The sequence below is a fragment of the Budorcas taxicolor genome, chromosome 8 (assembly GCF_023091745.1).
Source record: "Budorcas taxicolor isolate Tak-1 chromosome 8, Takin1.1, whole genome shotgun sequence".
NCBI lineage: Eukaryota > Metazoa > Chordata > Mammalia > Artiodactyla > Bovidae > Budorcas > Budorcas taxicolor.
The window spans coordinates 113703355-113724107 of NC_068917.1; the positions used below are offsets into that span (position 1 = coordinate 113703355).

General features: G+C 41.2%; 1 protein-coding gene across 1 annotated transcript in view; it reads right to left on the reverse strand.

Annotated features, from left to right (window-relative positions):
- The window catches only part of C5 (complement C5), a 94066-nt gene that overhangs the window by 39546 nt on the left and 33767 nt on the right, over window positions 1–20753 (reverse strand). The window contains exons 16-22 of the mRNA XM_052645117.1: window positions 20038–20100; window positions 18757–18954; window positions 16945–17035; window positions 15415–15488; window positions 14344–14483; window positions 3986–4213; window positions 2723–2783 (exon numbers count right to left, since the gene is read on the reverse strand). Coding sequence (XP_052501077.1) covers window positions 2723–2783; window positions 3986–4213; window positions 14344–14483; window positions 15415–15488; window positions 16945–17035; window positions 18757–18954; window positions 20038–20100 — 855 coding nt within the window. The remainder of the gene's footprint in view (window positions 1–2722; window positions 2784–3985; window positions 4214–14343; window positions 14484–15414; window positions 15489–16944; window positions 17036–18756; window positions 18955–20037; window positions 20101–20753) is intronic.

The following is a 20753-nucleotide window of genomic DNA, read 5'->3' on the forward strand; positions in this document are numbered from 1 at the left end:
TCTGACTCTGACTCTTTTGAGACTCTGTGGACTGTAGCCCACCAGGCTCCTCTGTCCATGAGATTTTCCAGGAAAGAACACTGGAGTGGGTTGCCATTTCCTTCTCTGGGGAATCTTCCCATCCCAGGGATCGACCCTGCATCTCCTGCGTTGCAGACAGATTCTTCACCACGGAGCCATCTATGAAGCCCAAAAAACTGTCGTAGCTGAGCAGAATCTTCGGAGTTGGTCTTCAGACATCAGTATACTTTCCTGCCAGATTGCCAGCTTTTCTGATTAAACATCTTTCCTTTCTGTTGACATTTGCCTCTCAAAATATTGCCTTTTGAGCAGCAAGCAGATGAACTTGAGTTTGGTAACAGAATATACTCTGAAATACTGTGTAAGAAGCAGTGAGTCAAATGTATGCATAGCAATAGAAACACTAGTTTAAAACAAAGTACTGAGTTTAAAAACTAGAACAGGATCTATAGCACACCACCTTTCATATGTTGGAAAAAACCACACGCACACAAAATAACCTTACTTCCCTACTCAAAGACAGATACCAAGCATATCAGAGTGGGGGCATTTGAAGAAAGGGAAGTGGTTGCAGGGGTCAGGAATGAGGAAATAAAACATGGGAGGGCCCTGTCCAGACTGATGGTGACAATGTGCTGGGAACTGAGGGGGCTGAAGAGCTAAACTCTTTGCATCCAAGATAAGAACTGGGGAGAGAGCTTGTCAGGCAGAGAAAGCAGGAACCAAAGGCTAGGCTAGTCTTGTGGTTTGAGTTTCTGTGTTTAGTCTCTTTTTAAGCTGATGTCACATAATTTTAATTACTACGACTTTGCAATTTGTTTTGATGCCTCATCCTCTCTCATTGGTGTTTTCCTCAGATTTCCTCTACCGTTATTGTCTGTTTACTTTCCCCAAATTTTTTTAGCCTTTTTTTTTTTTTTTTAAACAAAAGTCTCTGTAAAGTATCACGCGTGCACGTGCGCTCAGCCGCCTTAGTCGGGTCATGTCTCGTTGCGTCTGCGCAGCCCTGGGGACCGCAGCCCGCCAGGCTCCTCTGTCCCTGGGAGTCTCCAGGCAAGAATACTGGAGTGGGCTGCCGTGCTCGCTTCCAGGCTCAACCCAGGGAAGGAACCCACGTCTCCTGCACCGGCTGTATTGCTCGTGAATTCTTTACAGCTGAGCCACCCGGGAAGCCCATAGAGTCTCATTCTTTATACCAACTCCAATATATACAGATTAGAAGTGTTTAATACAATCTTCGAAATAAACTGGAAAGAACTGATACTCATCTTTACCCTTTTTAGCACTCTGGAAAGTAACAAAGGTGCGTGAATCTAAGTTGTCTAAAATAACGAGCGAAAAAAGTCACATGACGAGATTGGAAAGAGGCATAGATTCTTTTTTTTAACCAAGATTTTTGATGGAGAGATCTACTCCCAGATAAAAGATCACTGCCATCTTGTGGCCCTCAGGTTCAGACCTAGAAGGGGTGAGGCAGGGCTGCTTTGGAAAGCTGTTTACAGTAACGTGAGAATGGCAGGCTTGAGGGTGAAGAGGAAACGAAGGGAACGGAAGCAGTGGCTCTGAGGTGTGACGTGACCGCATGAGGCCAGAACCTCAGAACGTTCAGGGCACGGCCCTAAGGCAGCAGGTCCCTGGCGATCTGGCCTCAGAGAACTCCTCTAACCTTCCGTTCTCCCAGAGGAGGCTGGTGTGGAGAGAAATCCGCTCCCGACCGCCCCCTGCCCCCCCAGCAACTCTCCCCATAGATCCTTCACAGGGTGGAAGGAAATTTGTGTGGAGATAAAATTAGAGAAAAGTTTGCATGAAGTCAACCTTATTCAGTTTGGGCTGATGTGAAATGTAAATATTAATTCTTCGCTTTGCCAGAGGAAATATCACTCTAAGTATAGTGGTCTTGATTTATTTTAAAAAAACAAACAAACTCCCCCCCCAACCCCCATTACTGTATCCCTGAAAGAAAAGAAAAATGATACAATGCAATAATAGGCAAATTTTAACTATTTATTAAGAACTACAGCAGTCTGTCTTTTTTGGTGAAAAGAACTGCTAACTGAGAACATTCTAAATTTCATAAATACGTGAGTATTTAGGCTTTGATTAAGTGCTCAAATGCTTGCACAATTCTAACTTTCATTTAGAATATCTTAGTTGGAGGGGAAGCAAGGAAGCAGGAACAATGAGGAATGGCTTTCTTAAGTAATCAGCATTACTGTGTTTTCAGATAAGCGTGTTAAATTTAAGAACGTAAATGCCTTTTTCTTAGATTGTTCATTAGATTGATGGTTCTATAAGAAAATATCATAATGAAGGATAAAATGACTGATATATAAGGGAAGCGAGGCTACTGACACTATTTCGATGTTTTGCGTTTGAAACTTACGGGGTTATCTGGGGAATTCCCTGGCAGGCCAGTGGTTGGGGGTTGGTACTCTCACTGCCTGGGTTTGATCCCTAGTCGGGGAAGTAAGATCTCCAAACCCAGCCGAGTGTGGCCAAAAGCAAAACAAAAGCGCAGCTACTGGGGTTTTCTTTCCTCTAAGCCCATCGAGATGCTAACCTACGCTGCCAAAAGTGACAGTGAACGAGGAAGCGGGTGTTTCTGATTCTACACAATTAACATTTTTTAAAATAATGTTTCAGGTTGCACATCTCTCTTGAGCAAAAGACAGCATATAAAATACAAAATCATTTTGCCTACCGTAGATACCCTGTGGATCCAGAGTAACACCAGCGTAGCTTTCCCTTTTGACACCTTCTGGCTAAAATAAAGGCAAAAAACATCCAGTTAAGAACATAACTAAATTTATATGACTTGAATGCTTGGGTCAATGTGACTACTTTTCCAATTAAATTTTTTTTTTGTTGATTGATTTTTGGACAAGGCAAAATACGTTTTAATACTTATATGCATACATCCAGGAACAAAATTTTCTGGCTATGTGCATGATGAGCAGAGCAAACACTGAAATAGAAGGGATTCTATGGTCAGGTAACTGATCTGAGTGCTCTGTATGTATTAGCTCATCCAACCTCAAAAATACTCCATGAAGTAAGCGCTATTATTACTCCCACATGACATATGAGGAAATCGACAACCAGAGAGGTCAAGAAACTTATCCGATGTCACACTGCTAGGAGGTAGTGGAGCCTGGATTCGAGCTCAGGCAGCGTGGCTCCAGAATCTGTGTGTGGAACACCACGCAAAGATGCACAGAACACAGAACATGCCTTGCACACAATAAGCCGATGTGTGCTCACTGAAGTCAATTTCACGACTGAAAACAGAACTCAGGGAATGAAGACCTAGGAAGGCCCAGTTGTGTCCTTAAGATTTTTGTCAAGAATAACATGAGAACATGTGAATTGACAGCATTTAAGAATGATAGCTTTTAAGGAATGATAGCATTTAAGAAATGACAGTTTTCTTCCCCTTTTTAACCTGTTTACTCATTTACAAAATGGAAACTTTTCTTGACTATACATTTTAAACTATAAATTCGTAAGTCCTGTCTTAGTTATTGCTGTAGCTCCAGTACTTAGCATAATGTCTGGCACAGATTTCAAAACATTTTCCAAAAGCGTTGGGGGAAAAAATACTTCAAAAAATGAAATACCAAAATGTTAAAATTAGATATTTCTGGTTGTAGGGGTTATTGGTGATTTTAATTTTCTTCTCTGTAGTTTTTTGGTATTTCATACGTTCTACAGCGAACAAGTATCATTGTTTTATTTAAATTTTAAAAGCATAATTTCAGACTTAAAAGTTATAAGAGCAGTCCAAAAATATCTGAGATAGCCTCCACCCAGATTCCCTGACATGTTAACATTTTATTATGTTTGTTATCACTTTCTCTTTCTGTCTCTCTTTCTGAATCATTTAAACATGAGTTGCTAATAACTTCTTTTTCCAGAAAGAAAAAAGTATTTATGAAAGAATTTTTAAAAAGAATCTTTTTCTTACCACCACTCGTAGTGTTTTTACTAAGATTTCATTTCCAACCGAAGTCTCCAGTGAGAAGCTGAGGTTGTGGAGGCCGATTTCCAGAGGAAGCACGGTGAAGGTCACCAAGTGGTTGGAGGAACCCTCGATTTTCTGGGGCACACACTTGGAGAATCTTCTCCCCTGAGAGTCAGTGCCTGGGCTTCCCGATGAACAGATCCCCTCCACAGGATGCATTTTAACACAGAACTGAAATATCACCAGTGAACAATGACTTCAAAACACTTTATAATAGGGAAAGCACGCCCTGACTATGTTCCTCTGGACACAAATTCTCCCCGGTACCTGTCAAATAATCCCTCATATTCTAAGGCGGTAGAGAAAGTTCATTTCAGATTTTCTAAAACACACATACCAGTTGCTACTTGGTGGATTACAGTCCATAGCATTACAAAAAGTCAGACATGACTGAGCAAACACACATTCAGCAATGTGCCACAATGTCCAGAAAGCTCAGCACTGGCTCAGAAGCGTCTAGTCTTCCTTAGACTGTTACCTACTAAATCGAGTGTAACGCTACTGGAGTTCTCTGTCCATGTTGCCACGATAGCGCTTGTTACACCCGCTCTTTACACGTTTATGACAGACAGTGGGAGCCCAGGCTCAGGTAGGCCGTGCATCTTATTCATCTTTGTATCTTACAGCTCAGCCTTTCGTGTTCAATAAGTGGTTTTATGAAAGACTGGAACTCCATCTCCTGGCATTCAAGGCCCTGACTAATATGTCCCCACTAGCTTTTCCAATCATGCTTCTCATTAACTTCCCATTTGTATCCCATTATACAGCCAGACTGTAGCTCCAGGAAGATCTAAGTTCAAATCTTGGCTCTGCCACTTTCTGTGTGCCCAGAGCACATGGCCCTCCACTGCAGCTTTGTGATGGGGAGAATAATGATACCTACAGACTTCCAGCTCAAATAGTGAGCATCTTCCATCTCCGCTCCAAAATCTAATGACCTGACAGATCTTTCCCCCAAAGAACAAATCTGTATGGTCCAGAATCAATCAAGCAGGTGAACAAGGAGGACCAACATTCAACACCTAATTTTGAGGAATTTCTCAAAAATGGCAAGTTAGTTTTTCCTCTTAACTATCTTCCTGGGAAACACAACAGCCAGGGTGGCTGAGGCAGGAGTTAAAAGAGCACTTTTCGGGTCACCCGAAGCCAATGATTCCCTCAGGAGATCATGGGTAGGGTAGGGAAGAACAGATGAGAAGAGACATTGGATAATTCAACGTGAATTCATCATAAAAACTCTTAGTATATGAGACAAGAAAAGAACTTCTGAAACTGAAACAAACTATCAAAAACAAAAAACAAAAACTTTGGCAGTGGTTCTGCTTTCGGAAACAGCCAAGTAGTTCCTACTAGATAACTATTCTGAAAATAAAATTACAAGCTCTAGACAAAACATGTATTAAGAAAAACACAAAAGCTATCTGAAGTCACTAGCTATTGGAAGAGAAGGTGACCCTCAGAAGAAAGGAAGACATTGGGGAAGGGTCCTCATTTTTTAGTTTTAACCTGAGGGCTAAAGGCAAAGGAGAAAAGGAAAGGCATGCCCATTCAAATGCAGAGTCCCAAAGGATAGCATGGAGAGATAAGAAAGCCTTCCTCAGCGATCAATGCAAACCAATAGAAGAAACCAATACAATGAAAAGACTATAGTTCTCTTCAAGTCTCTTCAAACGTTCCCTTGGTGTCTCTAATTTTCTTGAAGAGAACTCTAGTCTTTTCATTCCATTGTTTTCCTCTATTGGTTTGCATTGATCACTGAGGAAGGCTTTCTTATCTCTCCATGCTATCCTTTGGGACTCTGCATTTAGATGGGTATATCTTTCTTTTTCTCCTTTGTCTTTTGTTTCTCTTCTTTTTTCACCTATTTGTAAGGCCTCCTCAGACAACCATTTTTGCATTTCTTTTTCTTAGGGACGGTCTTGATCACCGCCTCCTGTACAATGTCATGAACATCCGTCCATAGCTCTTCAGGCACTCTGCCTATGAGATCTAATCTCTTGAATCTATTTGTCACTTCCACTGTATAATTGCAAGGGATTTGATTTAGGTCATACCTGAATGGTCTAGGGGTTTTCCCTACTTTTTCAATTTAAGTCTGAATTTGGCAATAAAGAGTTCACGATCTGAGCTGCAGTCAGCTCCCGGTCTTGTTTTTGCTGACTGTATAGAGCTTCTCCATCTTTGGCTGCAAAGAATATAATCAATCTGATTTCGTTATTGACCGTCTGGTGATGTCCATGTGTGGAATCTTCTCTTGTGTTGTTGGAAGAGCATGTTTGCTAAAACCAGTGCTTTCTCTTGGCAAAATTCTGTTAGACTTTGTCCTGCTTCATTCCGCATTCCAAGGCCAAATTTGCCTGTTACTCCAGGTGTTTCTTGACTTCCTACTTTTGCATTCCAGTCCCCTATAATGAAAAGGACATCTTTTGGGGGTGTTGTTCTAGAAGGTCTTGTAGGTCTTCATAGAACCGTTCAACTTCAGCTTCTTCAGTGTTACTGGTCGTGGTATAGACTTGGATTACTGTGATATTGAATGGTTTGCTTTAAAAACAAACAGAGATCATTCTGTCGTTTTTGAGATTGCACCCAAGTACTGCATTTCGGACTCTTGTTGACCATGATGGTTACTCCATTTCTTCTAAGGGATTCCTGCCCACAGTACTAGATATAATGGTCATCTGAGTTAAATTCACCCATCCCAGTCCATTTTAGTTCACTGATTCCTAAAATGTTGACATTCACTCTTGCCATCTCCTGTTTGACCACTTCCAATTTGCCTTGATTCATGGACCTAACATTCCAGGTTCCTATGCAATATTGCTCTTTACAGCATTGGACTTTAATTCTATCACCAGGCACATCCACAGCTGTGTATTGTTTTTGCTTTGGCTCCGTCTCTTCATTCTTTCTGGCGTTATTTCTCCGCTGATCTCTAGTTGCATACTGGGCACCACCAACCCGGGGAGTTTATCTTTCAGTGTCCTATCTTTTTGCATTTTCATACTGTTTATGGGGTTCTCTCAAGGCAAGAATACTGAAGTGGTTTGCTATTCCCTTCTCCAGTGGACCACGTTTAGTCAGAACTCTCCACTATGACCCGTCCATCCTGGGTGGCCTACACAGCACGGGTCATAGTTTCATTGAGTTAGACAAGCTGTGGTCCATGTGATCAGATTGGTTAGTTTTCTGTGATTGTGGTTTTCTTTGTTTCTGCCCTCTGATGGAGAAGGATAAGAGGCTTATGGAAGCTTCCTGATGAGAGAGATCAACTGAGAGGGAAACCGGTCTTATTCTGGTAGGCAGGACCATGCTCAGTTCAGTTCAGTCGCTCATTCGTGTCCGACTCTTTGCAACCCCATGAATCGCAGCACGCCAGGCCTCCCTGTCCATCACCAACTCCCAGAGTTCACTCAGACTCACATCCATCGAGTCTGTGATGCCATCCAGCCATCTTGTCCTCTGTTGTCCCCTTCTCCTCCTGCCCCCAATACCTCCCAGCATCAGAGTCTTTTCCAGTGAGTCAACTCTTCACATGAGGTGGCCAAAGTACTGAAGCGTCAGCTTTAGCATCATTCCTTCCAAAGAAATCCCAGGGGTGATCTCCTTCAGAATGGACTGCTTGGATCTCCTTGCAGTCCAAGGGACCCTCAAGAGTCTTCTCCAACACCACAGTTCAAAAGCATCAATTCTTTGGCGCTCAGCCTTCTTCACAGTCCAACTCTCACATCCATACATGACCACAGGAAAAACCATAGCCTTGATTAGATGGATCTTAGTCGGCAAAGTAATGTCTCTACTTTTGAATATGCTCTGTAGGTTGGTCATAACTTTCCTTCCAAGGGGTAAGCGTCTTTTAATTTCCTGGCTGCAGTCACCATCTGCAGTGATTTTGCAGCCCCCAAAAATAAAGCCTGACACTGTTTCCACTGTTTCCCCATCTGTTTCCCATGAAGTGATGGGACCAGATGCCATGATCTTCATTTTCTGAATGTTGAGCTTTAAGCCAACTTTTTCACTCTCCTCTTTCACTTTCATCAAGTGGCTCTTTAGCTCCTCTTCACTTTCTGCCATAAGGGTGGTGTCATCTGCATATCTGAGGTTACTGATATTTCTCCTGGCAATCTTGATTCCAGCTTGTGCTTCTTCCAGCCCAGCACTTCTTATGATGTACTCTGCATAGAAGTTAAATAAGCAGGGTGACAATATACAGCCTTGACGTCCTCCTTTTCCTATTTGGAACCAGTCTGTTGTTCCATGTCCAGTTCTAACTGTTGCTTCCTGACCTGCATACAGATTTCTCAAGAGGCAGGTTAGGTGGTCTTGTATTCCCATCTCTTTCAGAATTCTCCACAGTGTATTGTGATTCACACAGTCAAAGGTTTTGGCATAGTCAATAAAGCAGAAATAGATGTTTTTCTAGAACTCTCTTGCTTTTTCCATGATCCAGTGGATGTTGGCAATTTGATCTCTGGTTCCTCTGCCTTTTCTAAAACCAGCTCAATCTTTAATCCAATTTTCTGTTGATGGGCGGGGCTGCATTCCCTCCCTGTTATTTGACCTGAGGCCAAACTATGATGGAGATAGTGAAGATAGTGGCCACCTCCATCAAGAGGTCCCATGCATACACTGCTGCACTCAGTGCCCCAGCCCTGCAGCAGGCCACCGCCGACCCACAGCTCCACTGGAAACTCCTGGACATTCATGGGCAAGTCCCTTGAGAAGGTTCAGCTTATTGGCCATCTTACACAAAGAAAGGCAAGGCCAAAGAATTCTCAAACTACCACACAATTGCACTCATCTCACATGCTAGTAAAGTAATGCTCAAAATTCTCCAAGCCAGGCTTCAGCAATATGGGAACTGTGAACTCCCTGATGTTCAAGCTGGTTTTAGAAAAGGCAGAGGAACCAGAGATCAAATTGCCAACATCCGCTGGATCATGGAAAAAGCAAGAGAGTTCCAGAAAAATATCTATTTCTGCTTTATTGACTATGCCAAAACCTTTGACTGTGTGAATCACAATACACTGTGGAGAATTCTGAAAGAGATGGGAATACAAGACCACCTAACCTGCCTCTTGAGAAATCTGTATGCAGGTCAGGAAGCAACAGTTAGAACTGGACATGGAACAACAGACTGGTTCCAAATAGGAAAAGGAGGACGTCAAGGCTGTATATTGTCACCCTGCTTATTTAACTTCTATGCAGCGTACATCATGAGAAATGCTGGACTGGAAGAAACACAAGCTGGAATCAAGATTTCCAGGAGAAATATCAGTAACCTCAGATATGCAGATGACACCACCCTTATGGCAGAAAGTGAAGAGGAACTAAAAAGCCTCTTGATGAAAGTGAAAGAGGAGAGCGAAAAAGTTGGCTTAAAGCTCAACATTCAGAAAACGAAGATCATGGCATCAGGTCCCATCACTTCATGGGAAATAGATGGGGAAACAGTGGAAACAGTGTCAGGCTTTATTTTTGGGGGCTGCAAAATCACTGCAGATGGTGACTGCAGCCAGGAAATTAAAAGACGCTTACTCCTTGGAAGAAAAGTTATGACCAACCTAGATAGCATATTCAAAAGCAGAGACATTACTTTGCTGACTAAGGTTCATCTAGTCAAGGCTATGGTTTTTCCTGTGGTCATGTATGGATGTGAGAGTTGGACTGTGAAGAAGGCTGAGTGCCAAAGAATTGATGCTTTTGAACTGTGGTGTTGGAGAAGACTCTTGAGGGTCCCTTGGACTGCAAGGAGATCCAAGCAGTCCATTCTGAAGGAGATCACCCCTGGGATTTCTTTGGAAGGAATGATGCTAAAGCTGACGCTTCAGTACTTTGGCCACCTCATGTGAAGAGTTGACTCACTGGAAAAGACTCTGATGCTGGGAGGGATTGGGGGCAGGAGGAGAAGGGGACGACAGAGTATGAGATGGCTGGATGGCATCACGGACTCGATGGATGTGAGTCTGAGTGAACTCTGGGAGATGGTGATGGACAGGGAGGCCTGGCGTGCTGCGCTTCATGGGGTCGCAAAGAGTGGGACACGACTGAGCGGCTGAACTGAACTGAACTGATTGGCTTGAAGAACCCAGGGACAAAGTATAGCGCAGCCACCACAGTGGAAAAATGAAGGAGCTCCAGGTTGTGTATAAACTTTGCTCCAACCTGGCCAACCCTTGAATTATGCACAGCACAGTCTCCAAGCATCCTAGCTAAGGTTAAAAGAACTGGACTGAGATTTCAAAATTTGGGATTGATTAAGTGCAATCCAAGATGAAAGCTCTTCAGAGGACTGCAATAGAGTCCAGAGTCTCTGTATCATTTTGTTAAAAAAGCCCAAACTAGCCCAAATGCACTCATCTCACAAGCTAGCAAAGTAATGCTCAAAATTCTCCAAGCCAGGCTTCAACAATGCATGAACCGTGAACTTACAGATGTTCAAGCCAGTTTTAGAAAAGGCAGAAGAATCAGAGATCAAATTGCCAACATCCACTAGATCATCAAAACAGCAAGGGAGTTCCAGAAAAACATTTATTTCTGCTTTACTGACTATGCCAAAGCCTTTGACTGTGTGGATCACAATAAACTGTGGAAAATTCTGAAAGAGGTGGGAATCCCAGACCACCTGACCTGCCTCCTGAGAAATCTGTATGCAGGTCAGGAAGCAACAGTTAGAACTGGGCATGGAAAAACAGACTGATTTCAAATAGGAAAAGGAGTACGTCAAGGCTGTATATTGTCACCTTACTTATTTAACTTGTATGCAGAGTGCATCATGAGAAACACTGGGCTGGAAGAAGCACAAGCTGGAATCAAGATTGCCGGGAGAAATATCAATAACCTCAGATATGCAGACGACACCACCCTTATGGCAGAAAGTGAAGAAGAACTAAAGAGCCTCTTGATGAAAGTGAAAGAGGAGAGTGAAGAAGTTGGCTTAAAGCTCAACATTCAGAAAATGAAGATCATGGCATTTGGTCCCATCACTTCATGGGAAATAGATGGGGAAACAGTGTCAGGCTTTATTTTGGGGGGCTCCAAAATCACCGCAGATGGTGATTGCAGCCATGAAATTAAAAGACGCTTACTCCTTGGAAGAGAAGTTATGACCAACCTAGACAGCATATTCAAAAGCATTACTTTGAGACATTACTTTGCCAACAAAGGTCTGTCTAGTCAAGGCTATGTTTTTTCCAGTAGTCATGCGTGGATGTGAGAGTTGGACTGTGAAGAAAGCTGAGTGCTGAATAATTGATACTTTTGAACTATGGTGTTGGAGAAGACTCTTGAGAGTCCCTTGGACTGCAAGGAGATCCAACCAGTCCATCCTAAAGGAAATCAGTCCAGAATATTCATTGGAAGGACTGATGCTGAAGCTGAAACTCCAATAGTTGGCCCACCTCATGCGAAGAGCTGACTCATTGCAAAAGACCCTGATGCTGGGAAAGATTGAGGGCAGGAGGAGAAGGGGACAACAGAGGATGAGATGGTTGGATGGCATCACTGACTCAATGGACATAAGTTTGAGTAAACTCCAGGAGTTGGTGATGGACAGGGAAGCCTGGTAGTGCTGCAGTCCATGGAGTCGCAAAGAGTCGGACACGACTGAGCAACTGAACTGAACTGAAAAAAGCCCAAGTGTCAGTGCAAAGTTACTAGATGTAAACAGATAGGGAAGTGTGATCTGCACACAAGTAGAAAAGTGATTAACCAGTAATTAACCCAACATATCATGGATGTTCTTGTTTCTTGTTTTGATGTGATGAAGAATGCATTGACAATTTAAAAAAGAAATAAAATATGGCAATACCATGAGACGTGTGACACTTAAAATACCGCCTGGTTATAATCATGGCATCGCAGTTTGCGTGGCTCCGTGAGCAGTAGCGCAAGCAGTGAAAGCGCCCCACATGGTCTGTGTCACGGCTGCTAAGCTCTGCTACAGGCAACACACACCGATGCGTGCAGCTTTAAACTTATTCATGGACACTGAGATCTGGATTCCATATAATTCTGATGTGCCATGCCATATGCTTCTTTCACCTCCCACCCACCACCCCCAAACTTGTAGAGACGTGAAAAACATTCTTAGCATATCCACCCTAGAAGAGGAGGGAGCAGGCCAGTTTTGGCCCACAGGCCATAGATTGCTGACCCCTGACCTACCGCATGAAGCAAAAGAATGAAGAGATGTAAAATATTCAATATTGTAAGCAGGTCAGTTTCCCTTACAGTCCGTTCAGTCACTCAGTCGTGTCCGATTCTTTGCGACCCCATGAACCGCAGCACGCCAGGCTTCCCTGTCCATCACCAACTCTCAGAGCTTGCTCAAACTCATGTCCATCGAGTTGGTGATGCCATCCAACCATCTCATCCTCTGCCATCCCCTTCTCCTCCTGCCTTCGATCTTTCCCAGCATCAGAGTCTTTCCCAGCATCAGTTTCCCTTACAGTAATTTCTAAATTCAGGATGTGCCTGCTAAGTCATTTCAGTTGTGTCCAACTCTTTGTGACCCTATGGATGGTAGGGGCCGGGCTCCTCTCTCCATGGGATTCCCTCTCAATGCCCTCCTCCAGGGGACCTTCCTGACTCAGGGATCAAACCTGAGTCTCTGAAGTCTCCTGCACTGGCAGGCAAGTTCTTTACCTCTGGCACCACCTGGGAAGCCCAAATTCAGGATAATACCTATCAAAACCCGAGTACATTTTTAACTAAATCAGCAAGCAATTACTTGACACTGGCGTGCTGCGATTCATGGGGTCGCAAAGAGTCAGACACGACTGAGCGACTGAACTGAACTGAACTAGAATCTTATAATCAAAAAACTTAATATAATTCAATTCCAGTGTATGTATGTATTTTTGTTGTATCAGAGTATGATTAATTGAGGGAAAACATTCAAGCTTAAAGCATATAACTTTATGAGAGTGGAATGGAAATACAAGTTCACAGATAAAAGGAATGGTATATAATCTGTTGTTAATGAGCTTATTTGGGTATTTTAAAATGGATTGTTATGGTATTTAGGTTCTGCTCTATAAAAGTTTGATATAATAGTTTTATTTTTAAAATATAAATACTTAAGTGTTTCCAAAGTTATAGATTTGCATATTCTTTGAATTTATGATGAAAAATTTTAGATGCCAATTTAAAAATGTCCCAACGGGGTACATTTTTTTCTGAAAAAAATTTAGGGAGGTATAAGCAAAATTTTTGGAGACCACTGGAATACTTATGTCTAAGAATGAAATCACAGCTTTTTTTTTAAAAAACAAAGTCAGATTTTCAGACTGCATTGAGTTCCTGTATAAAGTCTTGTGACTGTGATTTTTCAAGTGAAATCAGTCAGCCTAATGCATAATTTTGTTTAGAAATGTGTCGGCAAAAAGAAGACAAATGGTGGATCTGACCAAGGCTGGAGTTTTTCACAGAGTAAACCCAGAGCAAAAGAAGGTAAAGGGGGCTGGTATGTTTTTAATTAGTGAGATTACAATGATGGCTTATGAATTCTAACCAGAATGAGGAGTGAAGGAAAGGCTTTAGCATGAGAGGGCTGCTGCTGCTAAGTCACTTCAGTCGTGTCCGACTCTGTGCAACCCCATAGACGGCAGCCCACCAGGCTCCCCCGTCCCTGGGATTCTCCAGGCAAGAACACTGGAGTGGGTTGCCATTTCCTTCTCCAATGCATGAGAGTGAAAAGTGAAAGTGAAGTTGCTCAGTCATGTCCGTCTCTTCGCGACCCCATGGACCGCAGCCCATCAGGCTCCTCCGTCCATGGGATTTTCCAGGCAAGAGGACTGAGTGGGGTGCCATCGCCTTCTCCTGAGAGGGCTAATGAAGAATAAATGGTATTGAAGTCAGTGAGTTGGAAGTTTCAGCAATGCTGTTGCTGTAGAACTGTAGCTATAAGTATCAAGGTTCATGAGTCAGAAGGACAGGTAGGAGGTCGTGGTCCATAGGTGAGATGTTTGAAATAAAGTTTTCCAAGGGGAAGGCAAGATGCGAAGTGAAGAGTGTGAATGGCCGAAAGAGGACAGGAAAGGGTTGTTAGAGGCAAAATCAGGAAACTCAAAGTCCAGGGTGACGGATGAACCAAACTCGAGCCCGCACAGCATGCCGACTATCTCAAGGACCGTGTTCTTCATCAACGGGAACTGTATGAATAATTTTAACTTTTCTTCTTCCCTTCACTGAGTTTTCATTTTTTGTGTGTACATGGTAATTCCATTAATAGAATTCTCAGAAGACTAGGGACATCTTCATTTTTTTCCTATTTATTGAACGTACCATAAATATTTACTTACCTGAATCCCAGATGTTCTATAGTTGTAAACAGTTCCACTCAGTTGGATCTGTTCCCCTCGTACAACAGAATATGGTATATTCATTTCCAGGAAGACGCTTTTGAACACCTTTGCTTTCAGAGTATTAGCCACACATATACCTTCAGACCAAGTAAAAGCAAAGTTGAAGTGAATTAGGAAATTCCCATAATACCTTATCAGTACTAAAATGTTTCAGATTTGCTTTGCTTCAAGGAAAAATGAATGCTAGATCATGTTTTTTCTCTGCCTTATTATCCCTATGGATTTTTCCTTGAATTTCCTATGCACTGATTTTTAAAAACTGGGCTATAATTGACATGTAACATTATAGTAACTTCAGGTGTACAACATAGTGATTTGATATTTGTATACATTGTAAATGATCACCCCAATAAGTCTAGTTAACATCCACCATCATATGTACTACACAACGTTTTTCTTGTGGTGAGATAATTTAAGGTCTATTCTTATATCATTGATCTTCGTTCAGTAATTACTGGTATTAACAGAAAACTGTGTTTGTCCAAAAAATATTTAATTCTATTTAAGGAGTGAGAATGATTACTAACTGAAGCACCAAATCTCTTTTTTAGATACTCATTACAGGTTCCATTTAACAGGCATGAAATTTTGGTTGTGGAAGCCAAGATTTATAAGAACACAAAGCAGAAAGCAAACCAACAAGCCAGGCCTGAAGTTATTTGTAAAGAATCGGCACTAAATCACCACAAAAGGGGACTAGTCCAGGAGGGAAATCCCGTATTTGTCTCTAATACCACTCCATCTTCTAGTCACTGAGAATAAAACAAGAAAAATGGGGGCTTCACCTCCGTCTACAAAATGATGACTAATAGAAGAACAAAAGAGGAAACTGATACAGTCCAAGATGTGAGCTTATCTAAGTCTCCTTGCAATACACTATAAACAGTCTTTAATAAACGGCACCACTTAAGTTCTGGATAAACTAAAAAGACAGTAATTTTTAAAAACCCTGCGTTTTTGCCAAATCAAATCACTCTTTACGTGAATATATAACTTCAATCTGCTTACCACTATTTGAAATTCCAACACCTTGAACTTCCCAGGTAGTTAGAGAATCAGGTAGCACAAACTGCAGTTGGTTTCTGAAAGTTAAAATGCTGATATTCAAATACAATGGGACATTTACTAACCAAAATTGACAACTTGCAGAATTTCTGCCTCATACTACTTTAGAAGAAAGAAATCGCACCAGAACAAAGTCACATCAGGTATTAAGAAGGAATCAAGCAAGAACAATATATCCAGTAACTCTTACACTCGTTCCATACTTTTACATATTTTACTGGTATGATGAGAATTCAAACTCGGAAGGATACCTTTGAAACACTGCAAACTCAAAACATACAGTTCAAAGAAAAAATTATGTTTATCACGTTGTTGTTTAGTTGCTAAGTCATGTCTCCCTCTTTTGTGTGACCCCATGAACTGTTTATTGCGTAGTGTGTTCTGACATAGGGAAGCAAACTACTAATGTATCTTAAAACTGCCCATAACAAAGCTGACATAACTAAAAGTTTCTGATGAAGATCAAGCATGTACTCATTCAACAAACAACGATTGTGCATCAACTTTGAATCAAGCATAGTACCAAGTACCCGCTGATGCCGTTCTGCTCTTCAGCGGTTAGTTCACAGTCTATATTCGGTAAATAAACTGTGCCGATAAGACAGAAAAAGTTCAGAGGCAGTGTGCATGGGTCCAACACATTTCTTTCAGTGCCTCTGCAAGCTGGACCCTGGGCCAGGTATTGGATACAAAACTGGTCTGAATTTAGCCCTTGCTCTGGAAGTATTTACATTTTAATGTGATAGGTAGTCATTATACTGCGTGATATGTGTAACAGGGTTCATTGAAGGGGTAATACATCCAATCATTAGGGGGGAACAGTGGTAGAAAGGCTTATGAAGGGAAATGCAAGGCAAGGGGCAATGTCGATGAAGTGGACAACCCTGAGGAGGAGGAATCTGCGGGACAAGGGTGGAGACCGGGGGACCCCGAAGAAATTGGATGTCAGGCCCTGGACTCACTGCCTTGACTGCTCCTTGGAAAGTCTGTGCCTTGAGATCCCGTCCACCCCCACTCCTGGCCACCTGAGGAGGGGTGACCTGCAGGGAAGCAGTACTGTTTTCAGTGCCGGGTACAGAGTAGGCATTCCATAAGCAAGTGTTGAATAAGGACTTTAACAGGAAAAGAACCTTTCTCCCTATTAATCAATGTTTGCTTTGTAGTTACAGATATTTCAGGATGAAAACAGCTGTGTAATACAGCATAAAGCACACAGTTGTGCTTGGCAAAGACTAACTGAAATGGAATGAAGCTGAATGGAATAGTACCCTTCTTCCCCAAGAGTTGATCTTGCCGTGGAACTAATTCTCAGACAAATCACATGTCAAAAAGAAAAAAAAAAAAGTAAAATAAAATTTGACCCAGTGGTGGTATGATCTTAACTCCTAAATAAACTGTTGGGAAATGGGTAGCTTCCAGATTTTTGGTTATATTTTCCGTATTTTTCAGAGGAATGTCAAAGAAATATAATACCTTTTCGGGACATGATGAACTTCCCATAGCCAGCTTTCTGGAAAATAGCTTCTTATTTCTGGTTTGGTTACTGGTAAAAGAGACTTTACATCTGGGGGGGAAAGTATATATGATTACGGAAAAACAGCAAAAATTCTACCTAGGGCTGAATTTTTAAATGTAGATATTAATCAATAGCTTAAGTATTTTCTGAAAGGTCAATGAAACATTTTGTTTAGCAGTTTCAAAATAGAACAATAAAGGCCTACTAGGATTTCTCCACTAGTAGCTCTGACAAAATGAATAAAGCATAAAAATATATTTAATAACTTTTTTCTAAATTGCTAAATGTTTCACGTTCTGAAAATTGTACAAAATACTATATAGTCTATAAAGTCTAATATAAAGTAAAGTAAATCCCTATAAAGTAAATCCCTATCTATTGCAGGGATTTTCCTGGTGGTCCAGTGGCTACCACTCTGGGCTCCCGATGCAGGGGCCCTGGGTTTGACCCCTGGTCAGGGAACTAAATCCCACATGCCACAACTAAGGCCCAGTGCAGCCAAATAAATAAGTAAAAGTTTAAAAGTTATTTACATTTAAAAATCACAACAATTGTTATTGTTTTATAAAATAAGGAAGTTTATGCGATTCTTTGCCTTACTGCAGACATTTATTTATATTTCCTTTAATAAAACTGAGCAGAATCTCTGCTTATGTCCAAGATGTTCTGATATGGACTAGAGTTACTTCTCTGCCTTAAAAAAACTAGAAACCAGACACAACAGCTTGCTTTCAGATATTAGAGCATAAGTGAGCCAGATCAGGGATCCCTCAGGGAAGGGAGACAGATTAGGTAACCCCCAAAATTATCCAGGTTTACTGTCTGGAGGCAGTTTACAGGCTTCAGAGCAGAGAGAGAAACCCAAACAGACCCTGGCAGAGTTGCAACACCAGGCGTGAGATTTGGGAGGCTAAGCTGTCAAGAACAAGGAACAGAGGAGAGAACTAGAGAGGCTGAATTCCAGGCAACTGATGCCAACCCAGATGATTAAGAGTTGAAAAACTGGACCATGAGAAATGGATTTGCACTAGATTGTTCATAAAAAATACTGCACGTAATAAGCAAAAATCTGAAAACAACCTACGTATATCTAATGACTTGGTTTCAACAAATGGCCACAAGAGTTTATTTCTGCAGAAATATATCCACTCAGAACAATAACATTTAAGACATACTGTTAAGCAAAACAATCAAACAGGATCTATCATTCTGTTTTTGTTTGTTTTGACTGTATACGAATGAACTGAAAGTCCTAAAAGTTCTGAAAACCTGTTAATTCTGAAGATGTATATGGTGGTTTCAATTGAAATAAGATTTCAACTTTTATGTAAGTACATTTAACTTTATGCTACACTTTGAAATCTTTTGCTATATTTGGTCAGTATAGGTACAAACAGGATTTTAATGGTTGTAATATCATAGAATCATGAAATTTTAGAACTCAAAGGCATATTAGATATCATCTGGCCCAAGTTTCTTGCTTTAAAAATGAGGAGAGTGAGGCTCAGAGAGGATGAGAAATCATTTACGTTTATAGACTGAGTCAGCTTCAGACTCGCCTGGTTGTTGACTATGGGCGAGAGCACTCTGCTCTATACCGTATTTACCTCTTCTGATTCCCGAAAGTGACAAGAATTTTTTTTCTTAAGAGCATTTACAAGTTATCTTTTCTACTTTCCATTTTAAGCAGAGCATGAACACCGCCTTTTTTGGCAGCATAAAGTTACATCAAATTCTTCATATTTTCCGATAGAAAATGCCAAACTTACGGAGCCTTCCTAGTTGGATATTTTTGTAAGTCTTGTTAGCCCGGAACTCGCTTGCGATGGCACAACATTCCTTGAATGCTTTGATACATATGGGGCCTTTCTTAATCCGAGCGGCTCGCTGCTCACAGTTTTCATCATCGTTCCGATGGGCTCCGTCATAACAACATCTCTTCACATTTATGTGTTTGTATTTAGCGGCTGAAACGATCATAATTCAAATGCCCTTGATTATGCACAGAGTCAAACATCTCAGGCTTAGAACGGCTCTCGAGGGATACCCGGTTTCTGCTGCCACAGGGTCCCTGGCCCACAACAGTCGCGGCTGGTGGGCTGTCCGGCCTCCTTGTGGAACTGCCATAGGAAGAGTGTGGCCTCATAAAGTAGTCCCTTGTCCATTCTGATTCGCACTAAATGTTTATGGGCTTCCTGCAACTCACCTAAGTACTGTCTTTTGAAACGAGCACCTTGGATTCAGCACCCTTTTGAATAAAGTAAGTTAATCTGAGAAGTCTGCAAAATATTTGAAGATAGTTATCACTATACAAGTATGTTCTTCTTCAAGCTAAATATCCTATTTTTTTCAAATGTTTCTTGTAGTTTGTACACCTTCACCAGCGGCATCGTCCTTCATCATAAATGCTTGGATTGACCAATATTTCTCTTTTGGTATCATTAAAACTCAGAATGAAAGCCAGGATTAAAATGACATATATAAATGACGTATATTCTTGTTTTACTATAAACACCCTTATTGTTTGAGCTCAGGTCACTGGCTCCTGGTTCAGCGTTCTTTCTACTGTATCATTGCCAATTATCATATCTCTGTTTAAATAATACTTAACAATAATTTCTATTGGGCTTATTCCTCCCAATAATCCAACCGACTCTTCAGTATTAAATGTATGCAAGAAGAGATAGACATCTAGGTATATCTCGGAGTTAATTAAACCATGGATTTTTTAGAATAAAATGGAAGAATGTAATTTTAGTCCCTAGATGAAGTTTGCAGAGAGGAATATTTGTAACAGATAAAAGTTAATCTTTTATATTTTAAAGGTAGAAATAACAAAGACTTATTTCCCTTAGATTAGGGTTATGGCAAGTGAACTACTGGATTTGTTTAGATGAATCTTTCCAAGGGAGATGAGCTACATGTCTGTATATAGCTCCCTTTTCACCCATTCATCTGAACGAGGAGAAATTAGGTGATGTTCAGTTTTCTCCAGCTTTTGAATTACATGATCATAACCTTTTGACAATCACATGAAACCTTTATAATACCTTCTTCCTCTATCTTCTTTTTCAGCATTCTCTTTGGCCTGAGAATTTCCTTACAAGGTTCATCTGTTTTAAAAAGATAAAGAAAAAAAGGAGGGGGAAAAGAGATAAAAATCTCAAAAAACACAAAATTCCAAGAAATTATTTTTTTTAAAACAGTCACATAACTCATTCGACAAATACTGAGAACCTGGTTTTGACCAAGCTCTGTACCCTACACATCCCAGTGTGACTTGTTCTCGGAGGGGCCCACGATCTGTTGTTACACAGTTTGACTTGTTTGATCTGAGTTTGGTTTTCGATCCTATAACCTTTGTGATCCACTCATTACAGGGAAATACCTGAGCCCTTAGGAGTGAGCCAAGTTTTTGTTAGGTATGCTATTTTAATTATTTTCTGTGCTTATATTATTATAAATAATAGTATCAAGTGTAATTATGAACAGTTTTAAAACCACAGGAAGAAAACGATTAAGGTGTGGTCCTTGCCCGTAAAGAGTCCCCAGTGCAGTGACTGAAACAAGAAGGGTCACTAAGTTTAAGGCCAGATAGTGGAGTTGGTGACGGACAGGGAGGCCTGGCGTGCTGACGTTCCTGGGGTCGCAAAGAGTCAGACACGACTGAGCGACTGAACTGAACTGAACTGAACTGAGTGATGTACTTTATTGAATTACTTATAAATAGACCTAGTCCCTATAGTAGTCCCCCTATTAAAGGAGA